At 47.1% G+C, this 12,147-nt stretch overlaps 1 protein-coding gene across 2 annotated transcripts; it reads right to left on the bottom strand.

The window, feature by feature from the left end:
* Positions 1 to 327: 327 nt before the first annotated feature.
* LOC123070821 (uncharacterized) lies at positions 328 to 3,450 on the bottom strand. Of its 2 annotated transcripts, none has more exons than XM_044494190.1 (10): positions 3,303 to 3,450; positions 3,092 to 3,130; positions 2,937 to 2,991; positions 2,717 to 2,790; positions 2,322 to 2,452; positions 2,135 to 2,201; positions 1,562 to 1,878; positions 992 to 1,447; positions 820 to 903; positions 328 to 733 (listed from the first exon to the last, which is right to left on the bottom strand). In XM_044494190.1, exons 1-10 carry the CDS (start codon positions 3,325 to 3,327, stop codon positions 674 to 676), a joined length of 1,308 nt encoding a protein of 435 aa, XP_044350125.1. In that variant the 5' UTR covers positions 3,328 to 3,450; the 3' UTR covers positions 328 to 673. The 2 variants fall into 2 exon arrangements, with proteins under 2 accessions (XP_044350125.1, XP_044350119.1); XM_044494184.1 differs by having other exon boundaries at positions 3,092 to 3,193; positions 3,303 to 3,411.
* Positions 3,451 to 12,147: the final 8,697 nt, after the last annotated feature.

Here is a 12,147-nt window from a genome sequence, read left to right as displayed (position 1 = left end):
ATCTTTTTATATTGGTACAGATATAGATATAGATGCTGGGTGATTCTCAAAAAACAAAAGTTACGGTGAGCTGGACAACAACAAAAATTGAAAAACGACAAACAAATAAAAAGCAACAAACAAGTGCTAAAAAATCAACTAAGATGATGTCACATTAGGTGTGAGGTATTATTTCACATCTAGACAGACCTATTTTATTATATTGTATGTATGTATGCATGTATGTATATACTTCCACCCACATCTCACACAACGCTATATCGAATATTATTCAACTTTCTCTTGGATGTGTGTGCATGTGGTAAAACGTACGGGTGCTGATCACAAGAGTTCAAAATAGATAAATATATTGGTCCATGGTACCCAAAATTAAGCCATCGTGAAACCTTATACATGATCACTTATTTGGCACAATACGGTCGCGTGAAAACAAAAGTTTCAGCAACAATGATTGAAACTGTGTGCTTGAGAGCCTTGATAATGAGGCACTCGTGGGTGTGTTAGAGAGTTACTCTAGAATCATGTTGTCTTTACATACCTTTCACTCCCTAATCTCTTTTTTCATTGCCCAAAGAAAGAAAAACTCTTCGGTGCATTCCCAGCAAACAAGTGTTAACTAGAGGAAAATCTCATCGACCGCAACTTCTTGTATCAAGTCCTCTTCTTCCTTCCTTCACCTGTTGTTGAGGAACACCGCGCCGCAGGCTATGATGACGATCACGCCGCGCACCCCCTGCATCCCCATCGGCATTTCGCCAATTAGATTAGCAATTCAAATCAATGCCACACAGATAAAGAGGGAAGCGGTCAAACGCTCGCCTGGTTGATCAGCCACCCATTTAGTGCAGGGAACCCGTAAAATCGCCGCCGCTTGGAGCCCACCGCGTCGTCGTTGCTTGTGCCCTGCCCGCGAGTTGATGATATCAGTCAATCAGGATGAAGCAGGCACCAACAGTTTAACACGACTAACTAATTATCTGAGTTTTCGCACTTGTTTGGTGTCTTCTTCCCTTGCGCTCTGCTCTATGTTCTTCATCGAATTCAGGTGCTTAAGCCCGACGAGGTCTTTCAGCTGCCTGCTCCCGGTGGTGATGCAGATGTGGGGGTGGCCAGTCCAGGCGATGCTAGATGTCACCCCCGAACGCATTGGAGCGATGGAGCGACGATGGTGATTTTGCTTTTCTGCATTCTCTCCCATGCTCGTCTTGGCTGCTCTGTCGCGCCTGCTGGAACCCCGTCTTCTGCTCTCCTGAGCATTCAACAAATCGCCCTGTCTAGACGCGCTTGGTTTCTTGTTGATGATGTGCCTTCCTAACCGCGACTCAGAACCTATATCACCAGAAGTAACGGTCACTTTGCCAGATGACTTGTCTGGAGGATTGGTGGAAGCCGATAGCATCCCTTCCAACGACCCTTCCAACTTGATCATTGGCACCGAAGGCGGTCCCTGGAAGCCATGATAGAATCAAAGTTTCATTTCCCATAATGTGAGAGCCGGAAATTATTCAACAGAGACACCAATATTTTCAGTGTATAAAGGTGGGTTCAGGTTCGGAAGAACCTGCAGAGAGCTGCTCTCGAAGGCGCTGATCATCTTCTTCACCGCGCTGCTCGACCTGCTCTCCAGTTCACCCTGCCCTCTCTTAGAGCCAATGTCACTTTTCGGCGGTAGACCCTTTATGTCAATGGGGCCTTCGGACGTCGAAGTTTGCAACGGCGGGTTCTTTGGAGACGCCATATTCGTATCTATGCTTATTTCGGAAAAGACAGCCTTCCCTTTCAGATCATCCATCGACATGCTCTTCCGGAGCGTGAGTCGGTCTTCTGTGCTTGTGATGTCGGAGATCTCTTCTGCCTGCTCTTTAGGTGGTGTGTTGTCTAGTAGAATTCGAAAAAGAAAGCAAAGTCCCACATGTTGGTCATGTCAACTGAATATTTCGTCATTAACTGATTTCATGAACCAGCATTCAGAATGCAGAGACAGGAATTTAAGAAATACTAAAGCATGAATGTGTATGTTCTGAACCTTTTGTTTAGGGGGCAAACTGACACAGACACACACCCTAATGCTTACAGTTTGTTCCATGGAACTCCAATGTGTGCTTGCAGTGCAACACAAACTGAATATTATTACCTTGGAAAGAAAGTTCGTCGCCATTCCCAAACAGCTCTTGCTGCTTTCTTTTCATCGCAGAGTTCCTCTGAATAAAAGGACATAGTATAAACATGAGTAGTATACCTTAACTTAAGATGAACCTTTCAATCAAGATGTTTTTTGAGCTTTCATGGAAACAGCATGAACCATAAAATTGGTATGTTACCATTTCTTGGATGCGTTTGCGATCTTCATCACTGAGCAAGAACTGCAATTGGAGAACAATTTGCCCTCCACTATCAAGGCTAAACACAACATCCGTACTCCCCTGCTCGACAATCGACCTTGTCTTCAATTCTGTTGTGATTTACATTAAACCATAATGCACATTATCAACTTGTAGGGGTGCTCATGATAAATACTCCCTCCGTTCCAAAATACAAGTCCTTCTAGAGATTCCACTATAGAGACTACATTCAGATGTATATAGATGCCTTTTAGAGTATAGGTTCAATCATTTTGTTCCGTATGTACTCTATAGTGAAATCTCTTAAATGACTTATATTAAGGAATGGAGGGGGTATAAGATAGGCTTGTCTGCATCGTACTAACAGAAAAAACCTGTTTTGGATACCAATTCCTTGTCTGCATCGTACAGCGACAACACCATGCTATCACGAAGTGATGTAACTGGACTGCACATATATAATATTTTTGGTGTCAGATAGATTTAAAGTTTTCCTTGGGGGCACAATAAGCGCAGCCTCGACACACATTTTGTGGAAATGGAGAGGTGAACAGAGAATAGAAATCAGTGCAGGCGGTACGGAAATGGGCTTACAAAGAGAAGCCATCTTGTCCTATATATCCGCTGTACTCTTTTTTCCCGAGGTTAACTGCATCCAAAAAACGATGCTTACATACGAATGATAACATTAGCCAACAGAAAACGAAGAAACAGGAAAAGTAGAGTGGAATCAGAAGGCAGCAGCCAACCTTGCAAGAAGAGTGGAGCGGCGACCGGTGGCTGAATGTCTGCACAGCAAAAGATAGAGCAGTGTGATCTCTTTTTCTTTTTGACGAGACGCAGCAGCGACGCTGCTTTTCATTCATTATAAGAGGAGAGCATTATGTTTTGTTCGTGTATTTTTACAGGAAGAAGAATAAATAAATATTTGCGGATCATAAGAGAGAGGGATAAACTTGCCTGAGACTCGGATGCTGCCCGGCATGGTTTGGTGGTGCGTAGAAGCCCTCTCCCAATTCTGATCTTGGAGACTGGGGAAGGCAGCCTGGGCTTTGTGGATGTTGTTGAAGGCAGCCTGGATGTGTGGCTGTGTGTAACAACCACTAGCAAGGCCTCCTTGGACCAGTGGAAGAGCTAATTCTTGTCCCCTGCTAGCTGTTGCTATCACAAAAATGTACGCTCACACTCATACAGACACTGACAGGTTACACCGGGTTGCAAGGTTTAAACTGAATGAATGAAATTTTAAGCTCACACTCATACAGCAGTTTCAGACAGTAACCCTATTTATCTTTTATTACTGACAGTTAGTGAATTTTCAAAGCTTCCACTAATATTCCAAGAGCTAAAATGTTGAGGTACCAGAACAAGTGGAAATTCTGGAGCGGTTTCATCGATCTGGTTGGTGCTGCTTGGAACTCGCAGTTCAATCAAACTGAAGCAGCAGCGGTGCGATTGCTGCCAAACTGAAAAGGCTCCCCCGCAAAAAAAGGAAAAAGAGTCTGAAACACGTTGAAGTTCCTGGAGTGGATTGAGAAGGAGAGGCAACTAACCATGCTTGAAGAGAATCCTTTTTCAGGAACAACCGCACAATGGCAGCTTGGGAAATACAAGATTAAAGTGTACCGAATTACTCTCTCGTGATGCGAAACAAAAAACAAAAAAAACTGCGAGTTCAGAATTCAGATTGAGGCAAAGGATTGGGTCCATAATTGCTCCATCGTCGACCCCCAAGATTTCGCCTTTTCTTTGTCCAATGTAATACTGCAGCTGACAAGAGAGTCACCCTTTGTTAGCAACGAACTTGAGCAGCCAAGCAGACGAAAAATTGACATTTAGCGAGGATCGATCAACTTGTTAGACGAAAAAGAAAAGAAGCAACAGACTTAACTAACGAAACTGAAACTAGTGAAGATTCTGACGAAACTGAACCGCGACGAGGACGAGCTTAACACTTACACTCGCCTCCTTAAACATGTTGAGCTTTGGTGACGACTCTTTTTAACACCCATGCGCTCCCGCAGCTCCTGGAACTTCATCTTCCTCCGGATGTCAGCAAGCTGATTCTAGGCACTGACGTGTTCCGTTCCGCTGCAACGGGAGAGCTTGTTCGATCTAAGTGCTAACGCGTGTCAATACGCTTGCTGCGCTCATGATCAACAGGGTTCCTGCAGCTTAGCTGACTTGCAGACTGATTATCAACCCACCATCAGATCAGCTAACAATCTCCCAAACCACAGTACCACACACCTTGGCGGCAGGCAATACATTCGGCCTCGCAAGAGGAAATCAAACTTTCTCCAAGGTGAAAAACACCTCTTTCTTTCTATCATCAAGGTCGATCTCCGGCCAAATCACTGTCGCTGTACCCGTGCAGCTTCAGAGATGATAAGCAGCCGGCAGACCATGGAAGTAAGCGCATGCTCCCAGATGTTAGAGTTATAATATAAGTCATGTACCCCTTTTGTATTTATCCCGTTGTATGAGGGGTTTCCTGCATATGTTTCACACCTCAACATGTATATATATATATCGGCCTATGGCCTCATGGGAATACAAGTTGCTTATTCCTAACATGGTATTAGACCTAGGTCAATTTTTTGCACGCCGCAACTCGTGCTGATTGATCCGCCTCGCGACGCCACCGTCCTCTGTGGCCGTCACTCCGTTCTCCGTCGTCGCCGTGTGGATCGCCAGGCTGGGCCGCTGCCTTCGCTCCCGCCCGTGCGATTCCCTCTCCTCCTGATCGCGTCCACACCGTGCTCCCTGATCCGGATCAAGCCGCCAGCCGTTCCCCTCGCTGGATTCTACCACCGTGATTTCCCTGGTTCTGATCCAGTCGCCGGCGTTATCTCCAGCGGACGGCCGCCCGCCCGATCCGGTCGCTCCGTTCTATCCATCGCGCGCCACAGCCGCCGCTAGCCCCGTCCGATCCAGCAGCCGGCCAAGTAAATTCACGTATACGTCATCTACGTCTACGTGTTTGTTGCTTGAGAATCCATCAGGTTTGGTCTAGCTAGCTTTGCACTTCGCGTGCACAGCATCGCTAGCCCCGCGCGCTACAGCCGTCGTTCGCCAAGCCCCGCTCGCCAGCCCCGCGCACTTCGCCAAGTCTAGTCGGTTCGAAAAAAAAAATGTCTGCTGCATCGGGCTATGTTGCTTCCCTCGCTGTCCGGTGATCTTTGATGGTACTAACTACACCGAGTTTACTGGCTTCATGCGCATTCACATGCGTGGCATCCGTCTTTGGGGTGTTCTTTCTGGCGAGGTCTGCTGTCCGCCACGTCCAGTTCCTCCGGTGGCCCCTACTCCGCCAACTCCATCGGTTCTTCCTACGGATGCTAATCAGGCCGCCAAGGATGCGGCTAAGCTTGCTGATGAGGCTGCTGATCGTGCTTATGATGAGAGGGTTTTGGCTTATGAGGAGGCTCTTCAGACGTATCATGGTGCTCTGTCTGTTTACACCCAGTGGCTTGATGATGATGCTCGTGCTGCAGCTGTTCTCACTGCTAGTGCTCTGCCTCAGTTTGCTTCTGAATTTCTGGGTCTTCCTACTGTCTTTGAGATGTGGACCTGTCTTCGTGAGCGCTATCAGCCCTCTGGTGATGCCTTATACCTCTCTGTGATCCGTCAGGAGCATGCTCTTCAGCAGGGTGACTCTACTGTTGATGACTTCTATGCACAGAGTTCTGCTATCTGGCGCCAGCTTGATTCTCTCCGTAGTGCTGGGTGTCGTACCTGCCCCTGTTGCCAGGTTGTCCAGGCCAATTTGGAGTTTCATTGCGTCTATGAGTTCTTGTCTCGGCTCCGTAAGGAGTTTGAGCCCCGGCGTGCTCAGTTGTTTGCTCGTGGCCGTATTTCTCTCATGGAGGCGCTTTCTGAGATTCTTGCTGAGGAGACTCGCTTACGTGGTGCTGGTTTGCTGGAGGTTCCCTCTGTGCTTGCTACTCGTGCTCCTACGCCACCTGCTCCATCGACCACTTCTCGCTCGAGTGCTCCGCCGCTCTTGCCCACTCCTTCTGGAGGCTCAGGTAGCCCCCGTCCACATTGCGCCTATTGCAACAATGATGGTCATCTTGAGTCTCAGTGCTACACGAAGAAGAAACACCTGCGCAAGGCTCGATCATCATCTTCAGGGACTTCGTCATCTACCTCGACAGCTTCAGCCATTGCTTTGACTGAGCAGGATATTCTGAGACTTAAGCGTCTGCTCACGGCTTCAGGTTCTTCCTCGACGGGTACTGCCGGTTCTGTGACTGATGCTTCCCGTACTGAGCAATCACCCTCTACACAGTCAGGTACATCCCCATGGGTTCTGGACTCTGGAGCTTCTTTTCATATGTCTTCTCATTCCTCCACTTCGTCCTCTCTTCGATCACTGGATTCTCCTATTCATGTCTTCACTGCTGATGGTACTCCACTTTCTGTTGCTAGTAGAGGCAATCTTACTACTCCTTATTCTGTTCTTGATGTTGCTCATGTTTCTTGACTTACCATGAATTTGTTTTCTGCTGGTCAACTTACGGATTCTGGTTGTCGCGTCATCCTCGACGTTGACTCTTGTTCTGTCCAGGACCGTCACACGCACACTCTGGTTGGGGCTGGCCCTCGCCGCCGTGATTCTCAGGGTCTTTGGGAGTTGGACTGGCTTCATGTTCCTTCTGCTGCCACCACCATCGCCAGTTCTTCCGCTTCGGTTGCCTCCGTCACTGGTTCCTTCCAGCAGTGGCATCATCGACTTGGTCATCTGTGTGGTTCTCGGTTGTCTTCTTTAGTTCGTCGAGGCCTTCTGGGGTCTGTCTCAGGAGATGTCTCTTTAGAGTGTCAGGGTTGTCGTCTTGGCAAGCAGATTCAGTTACCATATTCACATAGTGAGTCAGTGTCTAAGCGTCCTTTCGATTTAGTCCATTCTGATGTATGGGGTCCGGTCCCTTTCGCTTCGAAAGGTGGTCATAAATACTATATTATTTTCATCGATGATTTCTCTCGTTACACATGGCTTTATTTCATGACTTCTCGTTCTGAGGTGTTGTCTATTTATAAGCGTTTTGCTGCCATGGTTCATACTCAGTTCTCTTCACCCATTCGTATTCTTCGTCGCTACCCCCTGATTCTACCTTGCCGATTCCTCCTTCTATTATTCCATCTCTTCCTCAGCATTACACTCGTCGTCGACGACCAGTCGATGCCTCTGTGGATGGGTCGTCATCTTCCTCTCAGCCTACTTATGGCTTGCGTTCTCGTCCTCGTCCGCCTGTTGATCACTTTGGATTTCCCACCGCTGGTGCTGCTGTTCTTGAGCCGACTTCTTATCGTCAGGCTGTTGTTCATCCTGAATGGCAGTTTGCGATGGCAGAGGAGATTGCTGCTCTTGAACGCACTGGTACCTGGGATCTTTTTTCTCTTCCTCCCGGAGTCCGTCCGATCACTTGTAAGTGGGTCTACAAGGTTAAGACTCGCTTTGATGGTTCTCTTGAGCGTCACAAAGCTCGTCTTGTGGCTCGTGGTTTTCAGCAGGAGCATGGTCGTGATTATGACGAGACTTTTGCTCCTGTGGCTCATATGACCACTGTTCGTACACTTCTTGCCGTTGCCTCTGCACGCCACTGGTCTATATCTCAGCTTGATGTTAAGAATGCCTTTCTTAATGGTGAGCTGCGTGAGGAGGTCTACATGCAGCCACCACCTGGGTATTCTGTTCCTGATGGCATGGTATGTCGTCTTCGTCGCTCTCTCTATGGTCTTAAGCAAGCCCCCCGCGCCTGGTTTGAGCGCTTTGCCTCTGTGATCATTGCTGCTGGTTTTTTAGCAAGTGCTCATGATCCAGCATTGTTTATTCACCTTTCTCCTCGTGGTCGGACTCTTCTTCTTCTTTATGTTGATGACATGATCATCACGGGGGATGACCCCGAGTATATTGCCTTTGTAAAGGCCCGTCTTAGTGAGCAGTTTCCTAACACCAGACATGTTGTTCTTTGTGATTGCTAGTCCATGAGTTGAGTCCCATCAACAAGTGTTTCCTTTCTTCTTTTTTCAAATGGAAAAACCTCAAGTTACAATCAACCAGAGAATCTAGAGCGTTGGCATCTGTCCAGAGCAGTTTGGCTCTGAATGTGTGCCCCTCCACCGTCAGAGTCCCTAGCCATAGCCAGATTGAGCAGAGCTCATGGACTTCAACTTTTTGGCCCTGAATGTGTCGCAAATCTGGAGGAGCAAGCATCATCATACTACTTGGTTCATTACATCCAGCCTTTGCGACGTGTGCACACACATTGGCCACACTACACGATCGATAGTCGGCAGATTCAGATAACTGACGTTTAATCTCCTGCACCAATGTAGCGCCATAGATAGAGCGATCTAAAGCTTTGCTTTGTAACTTGTTCACTGCCTCCGTGCAGTCCAGCTCCAGCAGTCCACCTGGTGCGTAAGAATCACAGCTTCCCTTTGCTGCACTGCAACAAGTTGAGGTTCATAAATGCTCTTGTCCATGAAACCGATGAGCCAATTGTCGAATTCTTCAGAGTTATCAGGAATGGTGATGATGCCTCATGCTTCTGCTGGTTTATGGATGGAAGCCCGGAACTGCCTGCTCTCAACTGCGAGATATAGGTGTGGTCGATCTGTGCATCCATCCTACAGTCACGCTTCGTTTGGATGCTTTCTTGCATCATCATCATTAACTGGATGCAATGGTTGTGCAGTGAAGACGGTATCAAGCCTTGGTTACGATATTTGGAGGCTGAGGCACCGAGGTTAGGTATGTAGCTCAATTATGTTGATTCCCAGGCTGAGGTGTTGCTGAAATCGACGCTTTATTACCAGCGAAAGATACTTGCCCATGTTGCATCAGATTTGTGTCAGGAACTTGTTTCTTGGAAGCCGTGGGAACAGCACTGGCTTGCTCAAGAGGTGAAGAAGCCGCGGCCTTGGGGAATGATGGACTCATGCTGCTGAAATGGGCTGCTTGACTGTTTCCCTGTGACTGACCAGGCTGAAAGAAAGAAAGAAAGTATCCCATTAATTTTCCACAACTGTCAAGTTTAATAGCTTAAGCTTAATAGTTTGCTTAGTTATATTAAGAATGGACTAGAGAGTCACTATTAACCATCTAATGTCGAAGCCGCATGAAATAGGCCCTGCTTTAGTAATCGACGGTCGTCAAGTCCCAAAAAAATGTACAAGTGTTTCAAATAGGTGTGTGAAAATGATATGAGCGGATTTTCATGAAAAGAAAGTACTTCCATTTACTTAACCAAGGGAATATTTTCTAAGCAGGCAACTACTAACTCGAAAAGTAGCAATAAACATAACCTTGACATAACAGAGAACTATTTTATATACAAAAAACTGGAGCAGCCAATCGCTACAAGTCTGCAAAGCTCATAAACAAGTTCTCTGTTGCATTGTTTTCAGACATGCAGAGACTTATCGCATGATTATCTTGGTTACCACGACAAGCTACTTTATGTTCCCCACAGGAAACAACTCAAACTTCAGAGAACAATGAGCTGCTAGCTTTGGTGCGGTTTTTAAGTTCTGCCTGGAAACATTTGGGGGAGCATACGTCCTGCCTGGAACAACTGCTCTCTGCTGCTGCTAATGATGCAGGCTGCAGATGCGGCCTAGACAGCTGTGCCACCAACTGCCGACCTCTTGGCCGTGCACAGGACTGCCTGCATCTGTACTACTGTAGGAGATATAGGTGTAGCTGGTATCACCTGGGTGTGCTGCACTTGGTCAACTTGTGCGTCCATCCTTAGAGGTTGCATCGTCATTCTCTCGATGCTGTTCTGTGCTGGATTGATCTGCCGGGGATGCGCAGTCGCCGCCGGGAACTTGGAATGGAGTGGGGGCGGTTGTGAAGCAAGAAACGGTGTGACCTGCAGGAGGAACCTGCATCAAGCCACGGTTATCGATATCTGCCACCTCATTTGGCACCCCTCCACTCTGAAGATGTCAAGTGTCGTTTTATTCAGTTTTCTGACGGACTGTTCAGTTATCGCAGCATTCCTCAGCCGTCCATCCGCCATCCATCAACACTTGCCGTTTCGCGCCGAGAAGACGATGCTGTCGACATTGATCTGCGATCGAACGGCCAAGACTAATCCGCGCGTCGCAATTTAAATTCCCATTGCAGCTTGCACCCTTCTTTATGCTTTACTGCTTTAGTGGTGATGTGATGGCTATAAGAGCCAAGACCCCGGGCCTCGAGAGGCATCAATTCCTGTACTGGGTTGAAACCCTAGCCACCGTGTTCCGGCTGGCCTCTACATGCGCATCTGCAAGTCGCTAAAACCCCAGCAATTAATTTCCCCTCTTTGAGCGCTACTTTTCATCTCTGAATTCAGTGTTAGTTGTTCGATCGTTCACATAAACCTCAACCTGACAAGGCTTATCAACCGAGGTATATAGCTTATGTTGAATCCCAGGCTGAGGCGTTGCTGAAATCGACGCTTTATTACCATGGCCATGTTGCGTCGAATTTTTTGTCAGGAAATTGTTTCTTGGAAGCCGTAGGAACAGCACTGGTTGGAGAGGCGCCGGCTGCAGGAGCCTGAGGTATCAACCTAGCTCTTCATAAGCCTAGCTTGATTCCTGGTCCTAAACTCTTGATAAGCCTAGCTCTGTTGAATAGCTTGATTCCTCTGTTGTTTGTTTTGTCTACGCTGCTGTTGACCCTGCCGTTTCTTCTGCTTAGGTTCTGTAGCATTGGCAGATTGATTGGCAAGTGCACAGCTATCTGGTGGACTTTGCGCAGACTGCTGCTTCTGATGCAGTGAAGCCGAAGAAGGAGTTGAAGTGACCGGAGATGCTTGATTCTGCTGCTGAATGTGCGATCCGTTCTGCACACCGGGTACCACACCTGTTACAGGAAGATTGTTGTTATCTTGAGACACCAAACGGTGTTGAAATTGTCTCTCCTTAGCCAGGTGCATAGGCATTGTAGCATATGGCTGCTGCTGTGTGCTTGGATGGCTGGTTCCTTCGGGTTTGCTGAAGAGGTGAAGGAGCTGCAGCCTTGGAGAATGATGGATTCATGCTGCTGAAATAGGCAGCTTGACTATTTCCCTGTGAAACCTGCAAGTGGAGCTCCGGCTTCACCATATGCTGCTGACCAGGCAGAAAGAAAGAAAGAAAGTATCCCATCAGCACTCTTTTGGATCACATTAATCCAGATTGAGGTTGAGGAAATTAACTTAATTTCCCACAATGTGAAGTTTAATAGTTTAAGCTTTAGTGAAGATTGGACTATAAATTGTTAACTCTATCTAGTTCAAGGATCAAGAGGATTCCCTGGTCTGGAATATGAATTCCAAAGGGGTTTACACTGTAAAATCATTCTATAAATTTGTTAATTTTAGAGGGGTGCTGCCAGCTGAGTTGGCTCCCCTGCTGTTTGGACTATCAAGATTCCCCCTAGGATTCAGATCTTTCTATGGCTATTAGTCAATAATAAATTGCTAACTAGGGACAATTTGAGTAAGAGACAGGAAGTGGGAGACCCTACTTGTGTTTTTTGCTCTGAGCTAGAATCTTGTTTCCATTCATTTTTTGATTGTGTTGTTGCTACTGAGTTCTGGAAAGCTATCTGTAGACTGACAGGAGTTAGAGGTGACATTAATATGATGTCCATCTCATCCTATTGGCACAGAGGAGATGGATTTGCTGCGGTTAACGTCATTCATGCAGCTGGTCTATGGGCTCTCTGGAAAACTCGCAATGACATGGTTTTCAATTGTGTTTGTTGGCCTGGTTTGCAGGCTATCTAGCGGAAAACCACGTTGAATCTATCTACGTGGGA

The sequence above is a fragment of the Triticum aestivum genome, chromosome 1A (assembly GCF_018294505.1).
Source record: "Triticum aestivum cultivar Chinese Spring chromosome 1A, IWGSC CS RefSeq v2.1, whole genome shotgun sequence".
NCBI classification, from domain to species: Eukaryota; Viridiplantae; Streptophyta; class Magnoliopsida; order Poales; family Poaceae; genus Triticum; species Triticum aestivum.
Note: the sequence above shows the minus strand (reverse complement) of the source record. Positions and strands in the feature narration are given on the sequence as shown.

Coding starts and splice junctions, on each gene's coding strand:
- LOC123070821 (XM_044494184.1), bottom strand. CDS start 3,327: ATGCCGGGCAGCATCCGAGTCTCAG. Junction 2,791..2,936: donor GGACAAGATGGCTTCTCTTT/GTAAGCCCATTT, acceptor ATATATGTGCAG/TCCAGTTACATCACTTCGTG. Junction 1,879..2,134: donor CGACGAACTTTCTTTCCAAG/GTAATAATATTC, acceptor GAATTCTACTAG/ACAACACACCACCTAAAGAG.